The following is a 25,903-nucleotide window of genomic DNA, read 5'->3' on the forward strand; positions in this document are numbered from 1 at the left end:
GGTGTGAGGGAAGTAACAGGCTCGGAATCCTGACACTTACTAGAAGGACAGGAATGAGAGGGCAGGAGAAACCAGAAGCAAAATAATTATTTAAATGAGAAAAGCCTCTGCTTCACTTCTGGAGCACAGCCCAAGGCAGGGCAGGATCCAGGCAACAGCAGAAGGGGCTACACTGACAGCCAGATCAAGAGGCTGAGCATGTCAGCACCTTCCCAACACAGGGAGTGATCCAGAAAGGAGTGAGTGGAACAAGGAAGGGGCTGGGGTAGGGAACGTGCACTGTCAGAAGTGAGGAACTATAAAGATAAGCACATCACAGAAGAGGAAGCAGACAGTAGGGCTGTGCTCTGTCAAAATGTAGTAGACAGGTAGAATTTAGGGCTGCAAGTGAGCAAAAGCTGTGAAGGAAAAAGAGACAGTGGAAGAGGGATAAGAGGGGAAGACCTGCTCAGTATGGAACTAGGCTAGTGTGGAGAGAAAGCAGGGATAAAAGGCAAGGTGACAGCATTAACAGCTTGAAAGGAGCTCTAGGAGTAAAGAGAAAGCTTAGTAGATGACAGAGACATGTATCATGCTGCCTGAAGATTCTGACACAAACTGGGGCTTGACCAGTGCTACAGGATATGTGAGGGCATCACAGTGCTTGGGAAATGTCTGTCTTGGGTCAGTGTGCAGTCCCACCAGAACCTCCATCTTTTAATGGAAAAGCTGTTTCTACAGCTCCTGGCTGGAGCCATTGCTAAAGCTTTCAAACTGACATGCCTAGAGGTGGGTGACAGCTGTCACATGCTTGAGATGCCCACAGAAGACCATGGAACAGTCTGAATTCTCACTGCCAGGCCTCTTCTGTAAGGTATAAAGGATATAATAAGGTATAGTAGGGATAAAGACAGCAAAGTTTACCAGTTGAGAAGATTCATGTGGTACCAAGCAGCAGCCTCCCAGGTGCAGAATGGGGGCTCTGAAACCTATCCTGAGGGACATCGGTTTTCCCCAACGGCAAAGACATATTGCACAAAATACTTGTATGCAGCACAGCCCCCAGGTATGAAGCAGTGCAGAGACTCTGTTCTGCAGGCATCTCCTTTCTGGAACAGTGGAAGTGCTGTACCTCTCCAAACTGCCCTTCTCCCAGCTTCTCCTTGAGCCGCAGCTGCTGCCGTGGGAATTCACCCACAGAGATGTCCTTCTTGGTAAGGGAGTCCACGGTGAGGGCAGGCACCGCGTACATGTTGTTGCCAGTTACACCCTGCAGATGGACAATATCTGTCTCGGCATAGTGAGGAACGTTGTTCTGGAAGCCTTGGTGAGGAGTGGACTTGGTCAGGTCGGGCTCAGCATAGTCCCCACTGCACACTGAGGGGAAACCAAAGACAGGTGGAGTCAGACACATACACACTCCCTTAAAACCCAGCCTGGTCTGGCTTCTGATCCTCTTGATCTTGCAGAGCTCTGGGAATCCAGTCAAGCTGTGTGCCTACTGCCTTGTACCAGGGTACACTCTGATGGAACACTCTGCTTGAACTAAGGCTTAAACCAGAACAAGCTGCACCTTTGCAGGCACCACAATACCTGTGAGTGCCAGTGAACTTGTGTTAAATGACTGCTCTACCCAGTCATGGGAGCTAAAGTTCCTGCCCAGGCATTGAGGCATGAAGGCATGAGTCTGAAGTGAATTCCTGCTTCTGATTCATCCTAAATATGATCTGCTCCCTTTACCTGTTGTCTGCAATGCAAACATGCTCTGGATTCCCTTCTGCAATAAAAACAGATCAAGGTTTCCATTTTTCATGTACTTTCAGCATGCTACACTACCTCTTAGAGCTTATTCACATAAATATCATGAGATAGCTCTTTATAATTAACTCCCTATATGACCAGTATTACACAGACATTTGTTTTGATGCAAATTCACATCCTGACTCAACCCAATCAGTCTCCCTGTGTACTATAATACTGGATCTTAGCAACTTGTCAGTGCCTGAGGAATGCAGCACTGCCCTTCCATTCACTCAGAGTATAAAACACTGCTGGAAACGCTCCCTTCTGTTTGCATCCAAAAGCTCCCCAGGGGCTGCAAGCCAGGGCACCACTAACAACTCTGCTGCATTTCCCTCTGCTTTTCCCAGGGGAATGTCAAAGAGCCCTTGCTGCAGGAAGAGGTGCTAAAGGTCTTCCCCAGCCAGTTTGGACAGCCCAGGAGTGCTGCAGGCAAGGACTCCACTGCCAAAGGGCTGATGAGACAAACAATGTGCCATTGCCAAAAGCAGCCCCTAAAAGACGACCTGAATTCATAGAGTCTTCAAAGAGAACAAGAAGCCACCACCCTCTAGTGGGCCAAAGGTACATGCTAAGAAGTTGCAGAGCTCCAGAATATTGTCTTCAGTCCCTGGGTTACTATTATGTTGCACAGGAGTCAAGAGAAGGTTACCTAGACACCACAAAGTCTTTAGAGACTGAGAGAAATAACAGAAGAAACACGTAACTTCTGGAGACTGATGATTACATTACCCGAATCCTCCGCACTTTGGGAGAGCTCTGGAAGCTTTTGGAGCAGCGTAGCTGGCTGGTGATATTCCAAATCCAGTGGGAAAGCACGTTCATAAGTGGGATTTGACTGGTGAATCTGGGTCTGGTTGTTGGCAATGGTGTAGCTGTAGAAGGAGAGGCGAACTGTGGCATCCTCCTCCAGGATTCGACGTGGGGCCTGCAAAAGAGACAGGAGAAAAGCTGAAGTGATGCTCAGTTGTTAAGTAATGTGTTGGCTGCAATCACAGCAACTTCCAGTAACATCTTGGATAGGGAGCTGGCTTCCTCCCTGCTGTGAGGATAGAGTTTTAGCTGCTCTATGGAGCTGGAGAAATCCTGTACTTTCCACTTAATTCTGAACTCATCAGGGTTAATATTTAACCTGTGCCTGCAAAATAGCTCCATTGTATTACCTTTTCCAACCTTTTCTGAACATACTGCTTCCAAAGAATAATGATTATAATCATCAGGAGCAGGAGAATAATAGCCACAAGGCAGCCCACGAGGATGGAGGTGCTGGAGTCATCTGCTTTCTCTCCTATCCAGGTGCTGGTCACAGAAGATGTGGTTTCTGGAATCACAGAGATATGAAGAAGAATCTGGAGTTAACAAAACACAGTCTGTGCTGGCTAACTTGCTACATGTCCCCTCCTACACACTGGTACAGGAAGGATCTTAGGCAGCTCCCTGAGCATTAACATCAGCTGTGTTCACATTTTGCTCTTAACAGAAACTCTCATTTTGGAGGCTCACAGTTAGGAGCTGTGCAGAGGACTTCTGCAGTCAGACTGCTCTTTGGAACAGATTCCTGCAATAAATCCATATTAGAGCAGACAGTTGACAGAGTTTCACTGGCTGCACATGTGCCTTCAGCCCACTTGTTCTGAGGCAGCCCCAGCCAGCTGAGGGAAGAAGCAATAGCTGAGGCTCAGAGGGCTGTAAGATGCAGCCCTGTGCACAAGGGTAATAACCATATCCAGAACTCCAGAAATGGAGTGAGACACCACATTAACTAGACTGCTGCTGTGAAACCCCCCAACATGTGATCCCTTGCCATGGCAAGCGACAAAAGCCCTTACCCCAGGTCCCCTCGGTAACATTGTACTCAGTTTCCAGCAGATCTGTTGTGCTTGTGGCGACTGTAACAAAGCTCGGATTCACACTCTCCATGTCTGTGGAAAGGAAGGAAGGTGTCAGCTCAACCACCAACCTCCCTACTCCTGCCAGTGGTCAATGCAATCCCAACCACCACCCCTGCCTTCCCCAGCAGGACAGGGCTGAGACCCATGCAGCAGATACCTGCTCCCTCAGCACTTCCCAGCACGCCTGCAGCACTGAGTTTGTCCTGACCACTGCATCTGCAGGATGCTCCCCTGAGCTTGGCCAGACACAGGGACTGAAGCAAGAGCTTTTCCTCCCATTCTAGCTCGAGCAAGTCCACAGGAGGCCACAGAGGTGCTGCAAGGGCTGGAGCAGCTCTGCTTTGGAGTCAGGCTGAAAGAGCTGGGCTGGGGCAGCCTGGACAAGAGAAGGCTCCTGAAGGGGAGACCTGAGAGTAGCTCCAGTGCCTAAAGGGGCTGCAGGAAACCTGGAGAGGGGCTTGGGACAAGGGCCTGTAGGGACAGGCCAAGGGGAATGGCTTGAACCTGCCCGAGGGGAGACTGAGATGAGCTCTTAGGCAGAAGCTCTTCCCTGTGAGGGTGCTGAGGCGCTGGCACAGGGTGCCCAGAGAAGCTGTGGCTGCCCCATCCCTGGCAGTGCTCAAGGCCAGGTTGGACACAGGGGCTTGGAGCAAGCTGCTCCAGTGGAAGGGTGTCCCTGCCCGTGGCAGGGGTTGGGACTGCATGAGCTTTAAGGTCCCTTACAACACAAACCAGTCTGATTCTAAGGCATCACCAACCCAGTCCAGACCAAGCATCTATCTGCCTAGTCCCACATGACAGGGTAGCCAGAAGCTGCTATCAGCAAGCTGCAATTACAGCCTTCCTTCCCCACGAACATCCTCTCACTATAGCTGATTAGTACGAAGTACAAAACTACAGACAGATCATTTCACTGTCAGTGCTGGCAGCTTTCTCCGAGACTCTTGTCCCTTCCCTGCTAGAGCCTTTTAAAGCAAAGCACCTCAAAGCACTGACTCCCACATCATAGTTGAGACTGAAGGAGAAAAGGCGTCAGCCTCTTATTTTGCACAATCTGCTAACTTGGTCATCATGTGTAGATATATAGATAGATACATATAGATATAGATAGATATAAATTATTCGTAACAGAATACTTGGTAAAGAGAAATACAAATCAACCCCACAACCAGTGGGCAACTGCCTTAAGAAATGTTTCACAGTCCAGTTTTTGGTTGTCCTGGTTGTGCTTCTGCACATGTGCACAGAATCAGACTGAAAAGCATCCACTGTAGAGTGGACCTTTATGCCTGCACCTCCACACCATCTTCCTTGCTCTCTGTGCTTCCAGATGTGTTTGACTGAGGGACACTCACCCGACTGGAAGGAGATCTCGCTCATCATCATCCAGGTGTCAGCAAAGTGGAAGCGGCAGAGGATGGCTTTGCCCACGCGCTGGCTGAGGGGCACAGTCACAAACCTGGCGCTGGGGTTTTTGTCATCCAAGACAGTTGCCACCCCAACAGGCTCAGGCTCCCAGTCTGCGATCAGGCGTGGTTTGAACAGACACTCCACCTTCTGGAAGATCTTCACCCCCTTGGAAAACATGTTGTTACAATGCACCTAGGAAGGAGAGAACAGATCAGATGGGAGGAAGATTCACTGAAACCTAAATCAAGCCTCAGGAATTATCCATTCATTAATATTATCTAGTTCTAACATCTCCCTGTATGAATACTGCTAACCCACAACCCAACAAGTCCCTAATGAGGTACCTGTTGAGTAGAGTTCCAGCCACTCGTAGTGTGCAATGAGAACATATGTGCAAATGTTACTCTGAAACAGCTCTGAACTTTACATGCAAAAGCTACATTAAGAGTCAAATTTTGGCAGCCTCTTCCAAAATCAAACCTGGTGCTAATCTAAAGCCTCACAGAGCAATTCTCCTTGAATATATATCCTTAAAAGGGGAAAGAAAAACCACATCTCTAGCCTCTTCTAGAAAGCCTTCAGCATCTACAGTCTAAGCTACTTAAAGAGAGATACAAGCACAAGAAGATATTCCCATGCCATAGAGCAGCTCTTGTGCTGTGGTTGCACCTTAAACACAACTGAAGGTCTAAGCTTTAAGATAACCATCACACAGCCTGCATCCATTAGCCTCTCATGGTGGCTCATCATCAGGTTGTCCCTACTGCAATGGCACCACTGGAATTTAAGCTACCATCACTATGGCGCCAAGCTAACATCTGCCTAAAACCAAGGCATCCACTCCCACCTCCAAGTCACAGCTCCACGCAAGTAGCTCGCAAACTGCCTTCAGGCTGGCCTCAACACCTCCATCCCTGGGAGGTTTGTTTTAGCTTCCCAGGAGTCAGCAGGAGCTTTTTCCCTTCCTGCTCTTGGACTGCACCTAAACCAAGAGGCTCCAGCATAAAAGTGACTTTTCCATTTTCCTGAGTTACGGCATTGCAGACCCATGAACACCAAACTCCTGGCACCCTCCCAGGTGTCCAACACTTCCAAGGAAGCAGGCCTGGCAAAGAGGAAGAGGGCTAGTAAGGATCTTTTATGCCGTCTGTCTTCAATGCAAACCTTGCCCTTCTCAAACAAAGGCAGAATCACAGGCTGATATGTGTTGGAAGGGAGCTTAAAGCTCATCCAGCTCCAACCCCTGCCACGGGCAGGGACACCTTCCACTGGAGCAGCTTGCTCCAAGCCCCTGTGTCCAACCTGGCCTTGAGCACTGCCAGGTTGAAGAACTTCTTCCTAAGATCTCATCTCCATCTCGTCTCAGGCAGGTTAAAGCCATTCTCCCTTGTCCTGTCCTTGTCCAAAGCTTCTCTCCAGGTTTCTTGTAGCCCCTTTAGGCACTGGGAGCTACTCCAAGGTCTCCTTGGACCCTTCTCTTCTCCAGGCTGAACAAGCCCAGCTCTCTCAGTCTCTAAGTTCTGCCATACAGGCCCAATTTTCTGGACTCCAGTATTTTGGCACTGTGTCCAGTGACCAGGAAAGGAATGAATAATGTGATCCTTACCCTTCGGTCCCCCTCAGTCTACTCCATTTCATAGCCATGGTGGCCTGATCCTCACCAGCAACTCTAGGAATGATTTCCTAATGACTGTGGGGTATTAGCAACAGTGACAACAACAGCTTCCATACTCAGTGCAGCTTTGAACCCTATTAATTGCTTGGCCTTTGCGAGGTCCTGCAGTGAATAGCAGTGAATGGTAATGAGGACAGCAGGCCTAATGAGCAGGAAAGACAAAAGAAGGGTATTTGCATGTAATTAAGAACAGATGAAGCTCAGACAACGTTATTCAATAGGGAGACATAGTCATCCATAACAAGGCAGGAAAGCCTGACGCCTGCAATATAGAATTTGTGCCATATTTGGACAGGAGTTGGATATGTTCATGTCTTGGACTGATACAGAGACACTTTCTATTCCAACCACCACCTACGGAAGTCCAATTTTATAATAGGCAAGCCTAAGTAATTTGCAAAGCAGCTGCAATATTTGCTGACATTCACTTGTAATGCTTTCCTGGGCCCTGGGGAAGTTCAGAGGACTGGGATGAAGCTAACAGGTATGAAGAGACAAAAAAGTCCTTACAGACCGCTCAGCCCATACAAAATAAATGCAGATCCAAAACATGCAACGTTCAAGAAACAATCACAATTTATGCTAATACTACAGCTTTCTAATGAAATACTAGATGTAGTAGCTGTTTTTATGAGCTGATGTGTTTGGTTGATGAGGATGGCTGTGTTTACATGATAGACTTCTGTAAGGCGTTTGATTTCCTCATAACATCAGACTCCAGTTACCAGAGTATGAACTCATGAATTATATTAGCTTGATTAAAAAATGCCAACTAAATCTTACAAGTTTTAAGACACAAATTCTTATCTGGGTGTTTTTCTAACAGGAATTTGTTCCTTGCTCAAGGTTCAAACTCAAACAGGGGAAGTTCAGGTTGGATGCTAAGGCAGAAGCTCTTCCCTGGGAGGGTGCTGAGGCGCTGGCACAGGGTGCCCAGAGAAGCTGTGGCTGCCCCATCCCTGGCAGTGCTCAAGGCCAGGTTGGACACAGGGGCTTGGAGCAAGCTGCTCCAGTGGAAGGGGTCCCTGCCCGTGGCAGGGGCTGGAGCCAGTTGAGCTTTGGGGTCCCTTCCAACACAAACCAGTCTGGGATTCACTACCAAATTCAATGACCAGAGACAGCAGAATCCCCAATAACAAATTCAATTGGGGACGGGGGGGAAATAAAGATTCCGAAAATAATCTGAAGTTTTCAGGACTGACTTATTTCAGGGTATTAAACTTGGGAACAAACTGTATGTGATGCTTTCTACACTGGACTTTTATCCTGGACACCAATAACTTTAAACTGACTTTCAGCTACCAAAGCCTCAACGGACCCTGGCTCCCTATCCATTGGCTAAGGAGGACTAATATGATCACAAGGTTCATAAATAGAGAAGAATCGTACAGAAGCAGGAAATTGGTACCATTCCTTTATCCAGTTTGATGGCAAGCCTGCATTCAGTTTCAGTTTCTATACCACCAAAAGAGTATTGGCAAAGAAAGGAAGGATTGAAAGATAGCTACAAAAGTGATACTGGATCTCACAGGGAAGGCACTGAGAAGTTCAGCCAGCTTGGTTTACTGAAGCAAAGATTAAGGCAGTGGTTTAATCCCAGTGCAAGAGCAGGGAAGTGTCTGAGAAGGCAGGACTCTTATTTTGGCCAGTGAAAGCAGGCTGAGAGCCAATGGTTGCAAGTTAAAAATAGACAAAATAAAACTAGGGTAAGTAACCACCAAAACAATTTACTTAAGGATGTGGTGGGTTCTCCTTCATTTGAAATCTCTACAAGAAAAGCCACCGATCCTTTTTAAAAGCCTCTGCTGTTTACTACAGCCTCCAAAGTTCGGCTCATTCTTTTCCTGTGTGTTTAAGTCATTTCCCACAGCACAAGCACAGACTTGGACATCCAGAGAAAGTTTTGGTCAAATGGAAATACAACCACGTTGCTTTACCTCAGGAGTCAGGCAGCCCCTAGACAGTAAGTAGCCTACATCCTAAACCCAGCTCAGCTGCCTAAGCACTGCTTCAGGTGTCTGCTTTTTATTTCTTTAAGCCAAATGCAAAAGGAGAGTGTTTGATCCCTGGAGAGGCAAGTGCTTCCCTGCTTCACCTTTCTACCTGGTGAACCTGGGACACCTACTCAAACTCTGCTCTCAGGCACCTTGCATCTTCCTGCTTTGGGAAGAGGACCCAAAAGTGACAATCTGGAAGCACCCAAACCCAAAGCCTGCCCCAAACTGCTGCTGGAGAGGGACCACAGTAACTACCTTCATGGAGGTGAAGTTCCGTGGCCGGTCAAACTGGAACTCCATTTCAACATAGCCCGTGCTGAAGCTCTCATTCTTCCAGCCCACGTAGTCATAGCCTGGCCACACGCGGTACTGGTGGCTCTGTGTGAAGTCATCCAGGCCCAGCACCCCATCCGTGAGCTGGCCCAGGCCACCGTACAAGTGCCTGCCAGGAAAGAAGCAGGAGTTAGGCAGGACTCCAAGCCAGGAGAGCTCAGATGTGAAAGAACATGGGTCCTTCACCTGGTACCAGGAAAACATAGGTTTATTTACTCTTAATGCATCTTGGATAAACTATCCCCTGCTCTTATGCAACATCTGCTTTATTTTGTTCAGGCTGGGCTGTTAGAGTCTTTCCCTGCTTAGGAAAGGCAGAACTTTTGCACTGATCTCAAGCACTGACAGCAAAGCCAAGCTATGAGCAAAGTCTCTTGAGAATGGAAGCAGACTACAGAAAATGATACTGTACACTCTCCAAACAGAGCTTTAATTGCAGCATTTCACCATGGAGCTGCATGGCAGGAACTGCTCCATCCCTTCCTGGGGGAACCAGTGGGGAAAGTTTTGCAGGCAGGCACAGAAAAGCAGGAGAGAGCAGTGAGACCATGGGCAGCTCACCCAGCCACAGCCTGTTCTAACTGGGATCAGCTCTGGAACTGCTCCTTGTGCAAGAAGAGCATGTTATCAACTCAGATCCTCCACCCAGGACTCTGCCTCACTGCTCTTCCTATCTTGAGAGTGCAGAGCTCACTATACAGTTTTTCAGCACCAAGATGCCAGATGTGGTTCCCTCCTGACCCACCTGGGAGCGATCCCTGCCACATCCTACAGCAGGGAAAGCACAGGCACTTCAGCTGCGTTAGTGCTGAACTTGCTCCCTGGACCTGTTTCAGAGTCAGCTGCCTCCAGGCAGTCTGTAACCAGGGCTGCTGCTACCCACACTGCAGCTCTGCAAGCTTGCTCCAGGTGAGCCTGCTGTCAGCAGGATCGGCACAGGTATGCATGCCTTTGAACTCCAAAACAGGATTTACAGCTGGAAGTGGCAACTCCTGCTTCCAGGCTGGTCAGACTTGGAGGCAAAGCAGTTTGGAAGAGTCCTTGCTTAGCACATTGGGGTTTATGCCTACATCTGTAGCTCTCTGCCACTCCCCAGCAGCCAGGCTTCCTGGATTAGTGCTGGGCAGCAAAGAGCAATACCTGCATCTTCCTGCAGATAAAAACCTCTTTTTTAAATATCCAATCCCTACTAATACCTAAAGCATCAGATATTAACATGTAAAGACACTGTCGCCCAATACCTTGCAACATCCTAGAAGGACAAGGAATGTACTTTCCACCCCATTATTTTAATCTCCGGCATGATAGAACACAGTTTAGTTTAGAAAAAATCACCTTTTAGGCAATAGTTAAATCTTTTAGGCAACAGTTAAAAAATATCAGGGAGTTATTGACAACTGAACAGGAGATACAATAAAAGCACCTCAAGTCAGTGGATGGCACCAGGTCCCTGAAGAGACCCTGTGAGATCACTTATTAAGCACATTCCTGCACACACAGGGGTCTGCTGCCTCAAGAAGATGCCCATGCCCCTGTCTGTCAGGTTTCAAGACACTGAAGCACACTCAAATCTGTATTTCTAGCAAGGAAAGTGGTTACACTGAATGTCTGAAAGTTCAGCCAGTTACTTAACATTTCAGATACAGACTCTTAATGAACTCTCCTTCCTTGAGAATCAACCACTGGGTAAACAAGAGACACCTCAGAATGTCAATAGATGCCACCCTACCTAATGTCAGTGACATGAAAAATTAACAGATCTTGCAGTAAGCTCTCAAAATCCAGGCACTTTTTGATTCCAAATTGGAAAAGCATCATACCCCAGAGATCTTTACAGTGAGTGATCAGCCACCCTCCTCTCACACCACACTGGCAGTGGAGCCTCTGCTGACCTGCAGCTTCTCCCAGGGAGTGATGCACTTTTCCAAGATGATACAGGTCAATCAGAGCTTTGTTTTCAAACCCAACATCTCCAATCTGTCCAGAAGCTCACAGGTATCAAGTGCAGGCCTAGAGCTCAGGTGCTGCACACCTTCTCAGGTACCCAGTTTACCCTGCAGACCTCCTGCAATAATTTAAGATGCAGCCTGCTAGAGAGTGCATTTTGGATATCCAACTGCAAAAGCAACAAAGGTAATGAAGAGGGGAAGGACCTTCACCTGCTCCAGGGACAGTGGGACTGAAGTATCAATGACAGCTTAATATTATCCCTGAACCAACAAAGAAATCAGTGCAACATATGGTCACAATTAGAAACCAAGAGCAACAAGGGCTTTAAGGCAATTGGACACATCAGGACTGTATCATCACATCATGTAAAGATGGAAGCCATGAACAAAGCCCTTAGCTGTACAAGGACACACTCTTTAAAGAGAAGCAACAACTTCCAACAACCAAAACCAGTATTTCTTTCTTACCAGCCTTTGTGATCTGGGGGAAATGAATCTGATGCATCCTGAGCCCAAACCCTCCATTAAAAGAGCAACTAACAACATGTCAAAGGCCTCGAATAACAAAGCCACGATGCTTCGGAGAACTAGTAGGCTAGCTTGCAGCTCTGGAGGTCTCAAAGAAGTGTTTGGGATGCAAGATACTAGTGACAGGGTAAGTAGGAAAGAAGAAGTAACTTGCACAGTGACCGAGAGAGAACAGGACGACTTCTCCCACCTGCGCTCCTGGTAGCCATCATAGGTCGAGTCATTCAGATAAACGATGGGGGAGCCAGGAGCCGCTATTGTCCCTCCTTCAGGGATGCTATAGGATGCCAAACCATCTAAAAAAGAAGGCCATATACCTCAGAAATACAGCAGCAGCAGCCTTCCATCACCTCTGTCCATATGATCCTTTTACTTATGATGTGGACCAACAGAAGCAGTTCCGTGGGCCTGGGATTCCCTCTGCATACGTGGGACATGGCTGAGTCCCAGTGAGCATTGTGCAAGGACTACTTTCCAGTGCCAGGCATGGAAATTGGTACTTACCATGCCAGACACAGCCATAGAGCTCCACTCTCATACAGACAGTCATTGGCACCTTTGTCACAGGCATCACCCGGATAAAACGTGCAATGATGGGAGGCCGAAGATCTTTCAAGACCACGTCGTAAGTGTCAACATTCCCTTGGATCACCTGGAGAAGAGAGATCCTTACCAGCAACTGCTCCCCATCATGCTGTTCACCTGTACACTGGTGCACTTGTACCCCATCATCTGAGCCTGAGGAGCTTCCCTGTGCAGTATCTGCAGAGGGTTACCTGTTGCTGCTCCCCTCCTACCTGGTACATGGCTTACAGGGTGATGGGTGCTGCCATTTCACCTCCTGACCACTGCAGGGGAGAAAGGTAGGTAGGCGATGAATGAACATGTAGACTACACATCGCAGAGAGCTCCAGTTACTAGTACGTAGCTTTCTTCAAGTGAGCCTCCATGTACATTCTAACGCCAGGAAACCAAGCACTTGCCCTCATCACTAGATACCTGGTGTATGGTCATGATGTCCCTTCTCTATAACCCAGCAATATTCCAGAGGAGCTGCTCTACTTGGGAATGAAGGTGCAATCAGCTGCAGAGCGGATGTCTTGTGTTCAGCATGGCTACAGTCAGCTCATCCTGCTGAGGTGCAGTCTGACATGGCAGCAACTTCGACCCTCCCCTTCACCACAGTTCTGGGAACAGTCCACTGTTTGTTTGGACAGTCAGTGTGTGGAAAGAGCTGATGCTGTCAAAGCCCCAGCAGTGCACTAAAGGGACTTCTTTTAGAGGATTTGGACCTATGGAAACAAAATGAGAACACTTTTGATATCAGAAGTGTGAATTATAAGTGTGAGAGCTCCTGTTCAAAGACACTATTGGTGTGGAGGATGAATCAGAGGCTGAGGTCACTCACAAGACCACAGACTGCAGTTGTTGATGTACAGGCAATTTAAAGGATGAAGGCCAGCAAGGGAGCAGAAAGGTGGCTTCCCCTTCATGGCAGCAGGGAAGAGCTCCAGGGAGTGTGGCTGGAGAGTCTGGTGAGAAGTGAAAGACCTTCTTGTATCACAAAAGATTAGTCACTCGGAAGACTGGCACTGCTCTGAAGAAGAGGCAGCCACATCTGGTGGCTGATGGAGGTGCACTGGGCTGCACCAGGTGCAGGTGGAGGTGCAAGATCCAAATCTACTTATCTGCATGCATTAGGAAGACCTCTTCCAGTGCTGCAGTTGATGCCAAATCACTGCTATTTCAGTGTGACTCTATAAATCTAACTTGGCATGTCTCTGTTCAAGAAGATCACACAAATGGTTTCAGTCAAACAAGCCAAACCCACCCCTTCCCTGTGCTGCTAGCTTTCAACATGCACCATATGCTGCTCCTCACCAGAAACATCATCTCCAGCTTTCATTTGCTCAGTAAAGGCAAAAAGACAGATTGTTGTCCCCTTATCTCTGACACCAGTTAAGGATGGTGCACTGGGCTGCACCAGGATAGCTGTGAGCTTCCTGCAGCTGGCTGAACAGCTCTGTAAAGGTGTACAGTCCCAGGGGGTGAGCAGAGGAAACAGAAGGAAAGCCAAGCAGTAAGCTTGCTTCCTCGTCCTTGCAGCTCAACATCTGCAGCCTGTGAACACCTCCCTTCCTAAAAGAAACACCCACGACTTCTTGCCATGAAGTAGGGACACACAAGTAATTCTTGTCTTCAGGAACCAAGTGTCAGTGATTAACCCTTTCAGCTGGCAGACAGGCCAAGACTGGAGACCTGGGAGCCACCCACACTGGCTCCACAAGACCTTCCTGATAGGAGATAAAACCCAAGGGGACAAAGCATATGGCAGAATAGCCCATACCATCACAGAAGTTGGTCAGATCCTCTGAGATTGATCATTTGTCAGGGAATCTCTGAAGTAGCAAATGTCCCTACCCATGGCAGGGGGACTGGAGCTGGATGAAGTTTAAGATCCCTTCCAACCCAAACCACTTTATGATTCTGTATGTCAAGCCAAAAAGTTCTAGATGGACACAGGGCTGGACAGAGAAAGAAGAAAGCCTTCCCCCTCAGAAACAAGTACCTTTGCACCAGCTCCATAGTGGAAGAGATGACATTTTTGCCTGTCCTGTCCAGACATCTTCTGAGCGAAGCAAAGGAGAACGCACCCTTTGTGTGGCACCTCCACAAGGTGGGGTTGCTGCTATTGAGCACAGGTTTCTCAGAGCCCAAAACCCCAAAGTGAATCAGCTGTGTGTGGAACAACAGTTTCCAACTCAGCACCAGTTTCCAGCCCCAGCTACTGATGCCAGTGTTCCCAACATCACAAATGAAGCAGTGCTGCTCTCAAACAACTGCTGATGGCTGGTAACAGAAATTGATGAGGGACCAGGACTTAACACTGCTGCACCATGCAACATTAGTGCCAGTGGAGAGGTCCATCCCTAACTGGTGTCAAGAGATAAGGGGACAACAAACCGTCTTTTTGCCTTTACTAAGCAAATGAAAGCTGGAGATGATGTTCCTGGTGAGAAGCAGCATATGGTGCATGTTGAAAGCTAGCAGCACAGGGAAGGGGTGGGTTTGGCTTGTTTGGCTGAAACCATTTGTGTGATCTTCTTGAACAGAGACATGCCAAGTTAGGTTCATGGAGTCACACTGAAATAGCAGTGATTTGGCATCAACTGCAGCACTGGAAGAGGTCTTCCTAATGCACACAGATAAGCAGATTTGGATCTTGCACCTCCATCTGCACCTCATTCCAAATTCTGAATTATTTTACAGGACATCTGACCTGAGAGCAGTGCTGCTGAAATATGCATTCCCCACTGGAATATGCCCCTTACTGGTGACACATTTGGAAAAACATGTCTTACGGAAAGTAATTTTCCAGAGGAGCTGAAATGGCAGGAATTGCACCCATTGTGTATGTCCATAACAGCAGGAACAGAGGAGCAGAAGCATCTTCTCTACGGATACCAAGAGGGAAAGCTTTTTGGTCCCGTGAAATGCAGAACAGGTACAAACACACAGAAAATACGTGGAATTCCACATACACAGAACAGAATAGAGTACAGCTCAAACTTATAATTCACATCATATATAGCCGAATATGTGTTCATTACCTTATCTTGGCCTAAGAGGGAAATCTTGCAAAACTGACCCATACTAAATGATAACCTCTGACACTAACATAGTCCTGAGTGTCCCAGATCCCTGCTCTGCACAGGACCAGGGTGGGAGACAAGGAGCTGCTTGTGGACAGTGTTAGCCTACTGAATTCTGATTAACTCAACATGCAAACAGACTTTACCAAAGGAAGTGCCAATGAAGAACAATTAAATGGAGTTTAAACTTCCCCTCCCATCCTGCAAATATACCAAAATGTGAGGGATGGGCAAGACAATGGTAATGGTCAAATGGCTGGTCAAAGGTCTGAGCAAACAAATAATTCATTAACAAGCTAGAAGATATCCTAATACTGAATACAGACGCCACTGTGACTTGTAAAGCACCCCCAGTGCAAGAAAATATCATTCAGTACCCTTCCAATCCAGCTTAGGTCTTAAACTCAGGTATGGAGACAGCAGGAGACACCTGTGGTGAGCTGGGAAGCCTCTTTGAGTGTGTGCTCAGCACATTTCATACCTTCTAAACTCCTTCCTCCTCATTGCTCCTTACATTGAGCTCTGCTATCAAGCACCCAGAAACTCATTTCCATTCCCTGCCATCCTCTTCCTCATTTTTAACTACAAAGCAGGCATATGCTTTGCAGCTTCCAATTCAGGAGCAAGTGTCTGGCTGGTAGAGGGACATTCATGTTTTAATATGGACAGAAAGAGTGAAGAGTCACAGCTTTCACTCACAGCAATGGCTGGGATTTGGGGGATGAGGTCAGGGGAGGAACAGTCCAACACCACAGCAAACACAGGACTAAGGCAGAGGATGCCTTAGAGAAGAGTCAGGACACAGTATGGTGCACAAGGCAGTCCATAGAGGATGCAACACAATCCAGTTCCTCCGCACTCACCTTCACTCCCTGGCGGTCCTTCCAGGAGACCCAGCGCTCGCCGTTGCGGCTGTAGTCGATGCGGTAAGCACGGGCAAACTCCTTGCCTGTGGCATGGGCATGCCGTCCCTGAGTGCCAACCAAGGTGATGAAAAACAGCTTGTGCAGGTCGATTTGGAGGAACTGGACGTCTTCTGGTTGCAGCAAGCCAGCTGGGCACCAGGCTCCATCACCCTCTTCCCTTTGTAACCTGAGGGGAAAAGCACACGCATGAGAAGTGTCACTTCAAGGAACTTGAACAAAACACCTTGAAGCTTAGGGAATTGGGAGGAAGAAACTAAATCAGCAAGAGACACCTGACAGCCAGCTATGAAATATCTCTCTCCCCTTCAAGGTGATGGTTAGCTGAGAGCCCTGTAGCCAGTTATGCCCTGTTCAGAACAACCACCTCAGTTTCAGACATCTTTCATTACCTGCCAAAAGGCATTTCTTCCCCAGACACATACTTTCATGTTGATCAGAAACAACTGCGCTACTCCATAGGTAACTGCATACATTACATACCTACTCTGTAGGTAACTGCAAAAATACCTACATTCCATTGTAGGTAATTGCATTGCTTTTTAGCACCTCTCTGGTAACTCATGTATTTGCTTCACCTAAACCCCACACAGAAAGGCCTGAACCTCTGCCTGACCATCTCCTGGAGCTCAAACACACACAAAGAGGAGCTATCTTAAGAACACAGAATCCCAGCCTGGTTTGTGTTGGAAGGGACCTTAAAGCTCATCCAGTTCCAACCCCTGCCACGGGCAGAGACCCCTTCCACTGAAGCAGCTTGCTCCAAGCCCCTGTGTCCAACCTGGCCTTGAGCACTGCCAGGGATGGGGCAGCCACAGCTTCTCTGGGCACCCTGTGCCAGCGCCTCAGCACCCTCATTGGAAAGCATTTTCTCCTTAGACCCAATGTAAACCTGCTGTGTTTCAGTTTAAATCATTGTCCCTTGTCATGTTACCTACAAGCTCGGGTTGCAGGACACTACATGCCCTCTGCACCTGGGCTGTACTGCAGGCAGCTTGTACCTGGAGCTCTCCCCTCCCTGTTTCCCCAGTGATACTTGCCATGGTGGATGTTTTCTACAGCAAAGTGCCAAATCTTTTGCTGTTTCTGTAGGACAACTCAGCAAGGCAGACAAAGAACTCATGACTGTGGCTACAAGTGCTGTGAACAGAAGTGCTTACTGTGTGGCTGCACACAGAACACTTTATCAGATGCATTCCAAGCAGCCAGCACTGCCTGACCAGGTCAGGGGGACATTTAGAAAGAAAAGCTCTGCCCATCTACAGATTATTCTGGGTCATCTCAACCTATCTTCCACATTTCCATCAGAGCTGCTTGTGCAGAAGACTGCTGGGGCTACAGTGTGAAGGTCTCTGCTTCCAAGTTGAACACTGCGGCACCAGCTCAAAGATGAAGGCTTTTATCCTTGGTGATGGCCACTGCCACCGGTAGAACCTCTGAAGGAGCCGTGTTGCCTTCCCTGGGTGTCTGTAGGCTCCCTGTGCAAGCCACAAGGTGGTGAGGGTTCTAAATGCAAGAAATGTATTCACATACAATAAGACCCTGTGGGCTTCCTAGCAAAAAGCATTTCCCAGCAAACAGGAAGGCCTTGAAGTGTCCTTGTCTTTTGGACAGTTATCTAACGGATGGGATCAGTGAGTGCTAAGCCCCATGCATCAAGGAATGCAGTACCCAGAAGAGACACTGAAGGTCAAGGCACAGGTTACAGAAGATTTTTGTCTCAGCTGTTTGTGCCAGACTTTCTTACAGTGAAGTGGCAAGTAAATAAAGTTGTAAGGAAGGCAGGAAGCGTGACTGTGAAGTGACAGGGACAGACATCTGCATAGGACAACTATGACCTCTAACAAAATGAGGTCAGCTAGAGGATGCCTTCATGTCTTCACCCTGCGGATACCCAGCTGCCCTGGTAAAGAGATGATGATAACAGATGGTAAGTGATGCCTGAAGCATTTGCAAACTGCAGATAAGTCATCCCTCAGAGAACAAAGTGAGTCTCCCAGCTTTCAGACCCATAAGCATGTTCAAACTCCACTAAAACACACGACATTGGTCTGTGGTAGAGCAAAGATGCCCAACTGAAAAAATAATCAAGAACTAGGAAAATTTTATGATTTTGGACTGCCCAAATTCATCATAAAAACTAAAGTATCATAATTAACCTGAAATTTATCTGCATTGAGCTCTGGGGCAACAATACAAGAGGGACATGGAACTGTTGGAACGAGTCCAGAGGAGGCCACAGAGATGCTGTGAGGACTGGAGCAGCTCTGCTCTGGAGCCACGCTGAGAGAGCTGGGCTGGGGCAGCCTGGACAAGAGAAGGCTCCTGAAGGGGAGACCTGAGAGCAGCTCCAGTGCCTGAAGGGGCTGCAGGAAACCTGGAGAGGGGCTTGGGACAAGGGCCTGTAGGGACAGGCCAAGGGGAATGGCTTGAACCTGCCCGAGGGGAGACTGAGCTGAGCTCTTAGGCAGAAGCTCTTCCCTGTGAGGGTGCTGAGGCGCTGGCACAGGGTGCCCAGAGAAGCTGTGGCTGCCCCATCCCTGGCAGTGCTCAAGGCCAGGTTGGACACAGGGGCTTGGAGCAAGCTGCTCCAGTGGAAGGGGTCCCTGCCTGTGGCAGGGGCTGGAGCTGGATGAGCTTTAAGGTCCCTCCCAACACAAACCAGGCTGGGATCCTGCTTTCCTATCTGACTTGCACCAAAGCTGTAGGAAAGTTTGATACGTCATTATAAACAGTTCCAAGGTAACTTATAAGTATTCTGCAAATCACCAATGAGGAGCTTTGAGAGAAACACAATGACAACAGAAAAAGAAAAGCCAAGCTTATGACAACTGTAGTGCTGCTTGACACTGAAAGAAAATCCTTCAGTTCCTTTATAACAAGTCCTTAACTCTGCAGTTCCCAGGTTTTTGAGTCAAAGTGGACACAGCCCATTTCCTCAATAGGATGCTGTGGAAAAGTTCATCCTTGTAAATGATTTCCTATTATTTAGTTTTAAGCTCCCTACAGGAATCCCAGGGGCACTGTCCCAAGCTGACCTGTCAGTCACAATCCATTAGAGGTTTATTCACAGGATGAGGGTCGGAAGCAACCTCTGGAAATCTCAAGTCCAGTCTCTGGCTCACAGCAGGGCTAACTCAAGGCTATGGTGTGCTACTCAAGGCTTTCTACTGCCAAATCCAGATTCCACCCCTCAATACTGAATCAGGATTTCCTGTATTACAGCTTGTGACCATGACCATTGCCTCCTGGTCTTTCACTATGCTCTAACTAGATTTAAGCAGTGAACGAGCTAAGCAAAGAGGTTTCTTTAAGGGTGAGGGACGTTCCTCCTCAACCACATATTGGGTATCTAGAAGTAAAAATGATGACATTTTTGCTGGAGATGAACCCACCGTGCATACTGGGGCCCTGTGGAATCATACCACTGGCTGGAAGCTGTGATGTCTTCATCTCGTATCGTCCCTTCGTGCATACCCAAAGGGTAACGGCATATAGCTGAAAATGGGAACACAAGCCAGGCCAACAGATCAGTACCAATTCCTTCCACATCACCAGACAAGTTTAATTAAAAGGCTATCATGCCTAGAGAATAAACATGGGAATGATAAAATAGAGAATGCAAATAAAAACGATTAAGTACTTTATAATTACTATAAACTGAAATTGTAAGTCATGAAACGCACTCACAGCATCATTCAGCAGAATCCTGGCAAGGCAAAAGCTTTACTAAGAAACCCTTTAAGAACAGGAAATCCAAAGCCATGCTATGTTACTGGTTGTGTGGACCTATTTTACAGTGAAAAGTTATCAATAATGAGGAGACATAAAACAGAAGCATTTCTTAGTTTTCTTCTTCTGGAACAAACTGGTTGCTTGACTTGCATTCAAATAGGAGCAATTATCATCTTCATCAGGCCAGTTACAAGTAAGAAGTTAATCTGCTGTTATTATAGATGACCAGAACCTTAGGGAACCATCTGCTCTGTTGTGCCACTGCATGTTGGAGCTAACATTTGAGTACAAGCCCTGGCCATGCACACTGCTTCATTCCAGTCTCTTCCTAGCCTCAAGTGGAGCAGGCATCTCTCTCCAGGCATGAGAACACACTCAGACTTGGTGTCTCTGGGGAGTACACACACAACTGGCTCGAGCCATGGAGCTCTACAAGCTCCATACAGCTCAATACACCAAAGCCAGTGCAGATGGAGCTCACAGATCCATGCTGGCCAAGTTCTCTCCCCTGACACGAGCTTTTAAACATGTCTTGGAATACTAAAGATGCTTCAGAGAACTCAGAATCTTAATGCATTCATTAAGGCTCAGGATTCAAACCAGGCAAGCAAGATATTTTTGTCAGACTGACATCAACAGCAGATTATAAAGAAAGTTATACGGGATTAAATGATGAAACAATTAAAAGACCAAAACACTATCAAGGGCATGTCCAGGAAAGCCGGAAAGGGACTCCTCAAGGTCTTTGCCTTCATAGCAGCCCAACAGCCCCAGCTCAGCCCCTGTCTGCACGGACACAAGAAAGTGCCACATGTGCTTCAGTTACTCCACAGCACACCTGCTGCTGCATCCTCACTGCCTGCCCCAGCCAGGGCACTGCCCTGGCTGTGCTGCTCATTTCTCTACCTCAGAACTGTCTCCCTTGTGGCAAACCCAGACTAAGCTGTCCTCCAGGCTCAGCTACTACCAGACAAGACTGAGGCGTCAAACCCACCACAGAGAACAAGTCACCACGGGTCAAATATCTGCCCGACACATTTCAGTGTAAAACTGTTTGCATTGTCAGGCACAGTCTCAGTGAATGTGTGACGTTCTCCATATTTCTAAATCATCTTGTAAAGGAGATGGTGGTGAGGTGACTGTTTGCTGATGATACCAGATTATTTAATACAGTAGAAAAATCAAATTATGGGAATACAGACAAAACAAACTAGTAAACACCATTACACCACCAGCTATATTCATGGTCAGATGCTGGTCAGATACAGAACAGAGCTTTTACTTCTTTCTTCTCCCATCAAAAGGCAGAGAAGGCAGCACAGATGAGGTAAGGAAAGATCAGCAGGCTCATCGTTACAAAAGAGAATACTGAAGTGAAGCATGACAAAGATATTTATATCATAAACAATTACTCACTGTCTCTAAAAATACCAGAGGCAGAAAGCATCAAGAGATCAGGTAGCAGAGTTCAAACCCAACATTTGCATCCTTCATCTACTGAGCACTCTGAATGCCAAAGGTGCACATGGTACAAAAATCACCCAGACACACACTGCCACAAGCCAACACCCAAGGGGCAGCTCAAAAAGCTCCTGCCCAGCAGAGTGCAGGAGCCCAGAGCACACATGGGGTAGGGCAATGCTGCGTGCTTGCCCAACTGTGCATCCTTCCCAAGCCAGCAGGGATAGGACCCTGCTGGAGTCAGGACACGAGGCTGGATGGGCCTCTGGTCTTACCCAGAACATTCATTCATACATCTGAGGTTCCTTAAGAGGCCTGTTTACAGAAGAATTCACTGGGAAGCAACTGGTATCTGGCTGGGATCAAGCATGATGACTGTGCAGGCTGAAAGCCAGCCGAGAGCTCTAATCCTGCTCTGACACTGAAGTAAGCTTAGTAACCAAACTAGCCTCCACTGTCTTCACTCTTCCCTGTCCCACCAGTACAATCTGGTTTATTGCTGGGTAGCCAATATAGTTAGTTCTAGTTGCTGAACTATGGGTAAACACCTGAAGATCTTCCAAAAGGGTGGAGTTGTCTGAAAGCATAAAGGGGTTTATGTGTTTCTGCAGTGGGAGTCCTGTCTGGTCACACATTATTTAAAGGTCAAGTGCACACCATAGAGCAACGCCAGCTGGAGAGCTGGCTAACTGGGAGGGACTCTGGGGGACCCGGCCTTATAGCAATCCTTAACAAAACTCCTTTGTCCACAGGCCCACGGATGGCAGATGGAAGCCAGAGCGTCCCTGGCGTCAAGAAGAGATGTACTCTACAGGTGGCTGTGGCTCTCACCAAGATGCACATCTTCTCATCCAAAACCACTCTTGGGTTCTGTTTAGGTGCCACCAGGACTCCTGCTCAGATATCCCTGCCCCTCTACTACGCACTGAGGGACACACTCACCTGCCATGCAGACAGCATACACTGAGGCTCAGAGAAGTGTCACAGCTCACCTCTGTTAGTGAGGTCAAACAACTGATGCTAGGCAAAAGGACTCCACAGAATCCTTCCTACGTAGATCTGAAACCACCCACAGAGCAGCCTCTTTGGTGTAGAAGGCAATGCAGAACATGCTTCGGACCACTCCTGGAGCACAGCAGAGGTCAAGATAATCCCAGCAGGGCATCACAGCCAGGGAGCATCATCCAGACCACAGGTGTGCTGGATTTCAGTTGGGAACAGGACACACACAGCCCCTGGGGGCAGAGAGGGCTGAGCAAGCAGAGCTGCTTGAGGAAGTCACATGGAGAAACAAGTGTGAGCAAAGCTACATGCTGCTTCCTTGGTGGAAAAGGTGACTGCCAAAGTGTGGGACCACAGCTCTGTGCTCAGATCCCATCCACCTCCCAGGATCTGGTGGGGGGAAGCTATTCCTGCACTTTTGGCTGCACCAACTTCTGTAGTTCTCACTGTCAAAAGCATGCGACAGACCCTCTGACTGCTGCCTTCCTTCTTCTTCCACTAGGTTTTAACCATCAAAAGGAGAGACCAACCCCAGTTCAAAGTTGGACTGTGTGGGGTGTACAGTGCAGGGAAGGGCTGTGTAAGGGGGGAGCACAGACCTTGCTGAGCCCCCCACAGGCCTCACTTCACTTCTGGCTGGCTGCAGCACAATCTCAAACCTCTACAAAGATCCACAGGCCAGAGCAGGGTCAGGGCCAGACACAGTTAAAGGCCTCCAAACAAAGAGAGCCAACCCCAGCAGAGCAAAGGAAGGCCCTCAGGGTAGCACTGCTGCCTCACCACACCTTCAGCCAAGCTGGAAAAGGATTACACTCATGTATTTCACAGACTGTCTCCAGCTCAAACCACCTCATTATGGGGATTTTTGCAGTATATTGCAGACCATTACCTTACTCATCTCCATCATGATTCTAACTTGCCAAGTGCTGTAGGGTAAGAGGTCAGGCCTTCCACAGGGACTCACAGGCTCATATCCCTGTCTCCACTCTAGCTTTGTGCCAGGTCGGGTTTTCTACCTTTCCTTCCCCACTTCTCTCTCCAGAACCCCTCTTGCTGGCTGGGAGTGCTGCGGCTTGTGCTTTGCTAGCTGGCAATTTGCTTTCCACAGCATTTCTGAGCCAGTCTAGAGCCAGGCTTGCTCTGCAGGCCAAATGGTCAGCGATGAAGGGACAACCAGAGCTCAAGCTGCAGAGAGCACAAACCCTCTGGGTGGGCAGGGATGGAGTATACCCATGTGCATGAGCCCTCCTGAGACTGACAGGAGAGGTGTCCCACTCCAGCGCAGCAGTCCAGGGGAGGACACTCAGGCACCACATTAGTGATTTTATTTACACGCATTCATTACATTCACCATGAGAGGCAAAGAAAGGCTGAGGACGAGCACATGAAAGGTGGGAGACGAGAGTCCTCTCCCAGCCTGGCAGCTCCCTACCAGGGTTGACTTCGGCGCCCGCTGGCTCAGGCAGGGAGGCCAGCAGCAGCATGCAGAAGATCATGGTAGCGATCGGAGGCGCTGCGCAGGGTCAGATGGGTGCGGGTCCTTCAAACACAGCAGCTGCCATCTACATCTCTGAAAGACAAAGCAAAGAGACAAGATGAGTGAGAGTCCTCCGCAGACAGGACTCCTCTGTGCCTCAGGCTAGCTCTACTGTCCTTGCCTTGTGATGGGTTGGGCAATCTTCCATGCCTTCAAGAGGGTCTTGACTTCAGCCCTACTCTGAGCCATGCCCTCAGAGGCTTAGTAAAGAACCAAGGATTGCTCAGCTACATACACTATGTCTAAAGCTATTCACGGAAATTAGCTTTCAGAAGCTCAGCTCCTACAGCTACCATGCAGGCATACTCTCTTAACTGCTTTTAATCAAGTCCCAATGCAAGCTAATCTGTCCCCATCAATTCTTCACCCTCATAATTACATTAACAAGCACTGAAGCTGCATCTACAGAGAACCTGGACAGTCGAACCAGGGCTCATCCACCCAGTGCACATCTCTACCTGTACCAGCTCTCTACTACAAGGAGCCAAGTGGGCACTCTGGAGCTTGTCATAAACTGCAAGATAAATGTCTAAAACAGGGTGAAAATACTCTCCCTGCACGTCCACACTGCTGCCACAAGAGCATGTGCACTCCCACATGCAAGCACACTTCATTTCCTGTTTGGAAACAAGGAAAATAGCAGAGGGCTTAAACTCTGGCAATTCCAGTGGAAAGCCACGATAACACCTAAAGGAACACAAGGTCATCTCAGCAGTATGTGAATTCTTTGTGTCCACGTTCACTGCAAAGAGCCTCAGGAGGCTCCCATCCTGGAGGGGAGCTTTACAGAAGGCAGGTTAGAGGCTCTGTCTCCTAGTGAAACATCAGGCAAAGAGAAAACAGAACAAAGCAATAAATGAGAAAGTTGCCAGGACCAGAGGGTGTTTGCTCAAGAATCCTCAGAGTGGTAGTAAAAAGGCAAAACTGAATATTAGGTTTTGTTAGTAAAGGAAGAGAGGATATGAAAGGGCCCATCGTTATGCCAGTGCATACATGCGTGCAAGAGCATCAGGTGCCATTAGCTCAGAGGTTTCTAACAAAAGGCTGTATTTTTTCCACCCAACAGAATTAAACTGTACAAGTCAGAGCCCCGAGTTGCCCTGGATACCAAAACAATTGGATAGATTCACAACAGAAAGGCACAGCACAGCTTCTTAAATCCAAAGGTAAAACCTCTGGCTCAGGAAATCCCCCCGCCGCGGATTGCTGAGGAGCTAAATCAGGGTTAGAATCACTGAAGCTTGCCCTGGTTTTATTCTCTTTCCTAAGGATACGCTACTGGCCATCGTCCCTGCTGGATTCCGTCACGAGATGGCTCTGAGCCTGAAAAGCAACTGAGGGCCTTCTTGGGAGAAGCAGAGCCTAAAACAGAGCCTGGAAAAGGAGAGAGGATCAGACACCCATGAAGACAAAGGGTAGCTCCCACCAAAGCACCCTGGGGTTTCCCTCTGTAACTTACTCAGGGTTAAGGGAAAGAGTGGCTAGAGAGCATTGAAACAGTGATTGGACGTGGTTGGGTGAGGACCAGAGACCACTGTGGAAGGAAACAAGATACGGGAGCAACCCCAGATAGCATTGGAAGTGTTCAAATGCCTTGGCATCCCATTTGATCCAAAAGCCCAGCACAGAAGGCTCTAGAGCAGGGAGGCAGATGCCTGCAGCAGAGCACAGAGATGAAGGAGTCCCCATCCCCTGCCATCAGCGCTCAGCTCATCAGCCCTGAGTGAAAGGTACCAAGCTGAGACTTAGCATGAGGAGTTTGTCTTTGACAAAAGATTACCTGGGCTAAGTGTGTCTCATCCTCTCAACATGACGCAGAAGTCATAACAATGGCCAAAGTCGCAGCAATGTAACAAATGCAACACAAACAGAACCATTATCCCATCTGACCAGGAAGAGACCAAACACCAGAACTTCAGTGCCCAGCTTTAGGCAAAGCTCACGCCATGTTCTAAATGCCACCCACTGCACTGCCACAGCAAGGCATATCACCCAGGAAAAAATCCATCCTGTGAGGGTGCTGAGGAGC

At 48.1% G+C, this 25,903-nt stretch overlaps 1 protein-coding gene across 4 annotated transcripts in view; it reads right to left on the reverse strand.

Moving 5' to 3' along the window:
• LOC136022335 (discoidin domain-containing receptor 2-like) overlaps window positions 1-25,903 on the reverse strand; it is a 61,546-nt gene that overhangs the window by 11,164 nt on the left and 24,479 nt on the right. For all 4 annotated transcript variants that reach the window (XM_065695478.1, XM_065695480.1, XM_065695477.1 and 1 more), the window contains exons 2-12: window positions 23,770-23,907; window positions 19,535-19,637; window positions 16,080-16,308; window positions 12,068-12,215; window positions 11,754-11,859; window positions 9,009-9,195; window positions 5,027-5,273; window positions 3,609-3,701; window positions 2,943-3,100; window positions 2,512-2,707; window positions 1,112-1,356 (exon numbers count right to left, since the gene is read on the reverse strand). In XM_065695478.1, the coding sequence (XP_065551550.1) occupies window positions 1,112-1,356; window positions 2,512-2,707; window positions 2,943-3,100; window positions 3,609-3,701; window positions 5,027-5,273; window positions 9,009-9,195; window positions 11,754-11,859; window positions 12,068-12,215; window positions 16,080-16,308; window positions 19,535-19,637; window positions 23,770-23,833 (1,776 nt within the window). In that variant the 5' untranslated portion in view covers window positions 23,834-23,907. The remainder of the gene's footprint in view (window positions 1-1,111; window positions 1,357-2,511; window positions 2,708-2,942; window positions 3,101-3,608; window positions 3,702-5,026; window positions 5,274-9,008; window positions 9,196-11,753; window positions 11,860-12,067; window positions 12,216-16,079; window positions 16,309-19,534; window positions 19,638-23,769; window positions 23,908-25,903) is intronic.

Source organism: Lathamus discolor, chromosome 15, assembly GCF_037157495.1.
Source record: "Lathamus discolor isolate bLatDis1 chromosome 15, bLatDis1.hap1, whole genome shotgun sequence".
Lineage (NCBI taxonomy): Eukaryota > Metazoa > Chordata > Aves > Psittaciformes > Psittacidae > Lathamus > Lathamus discolor.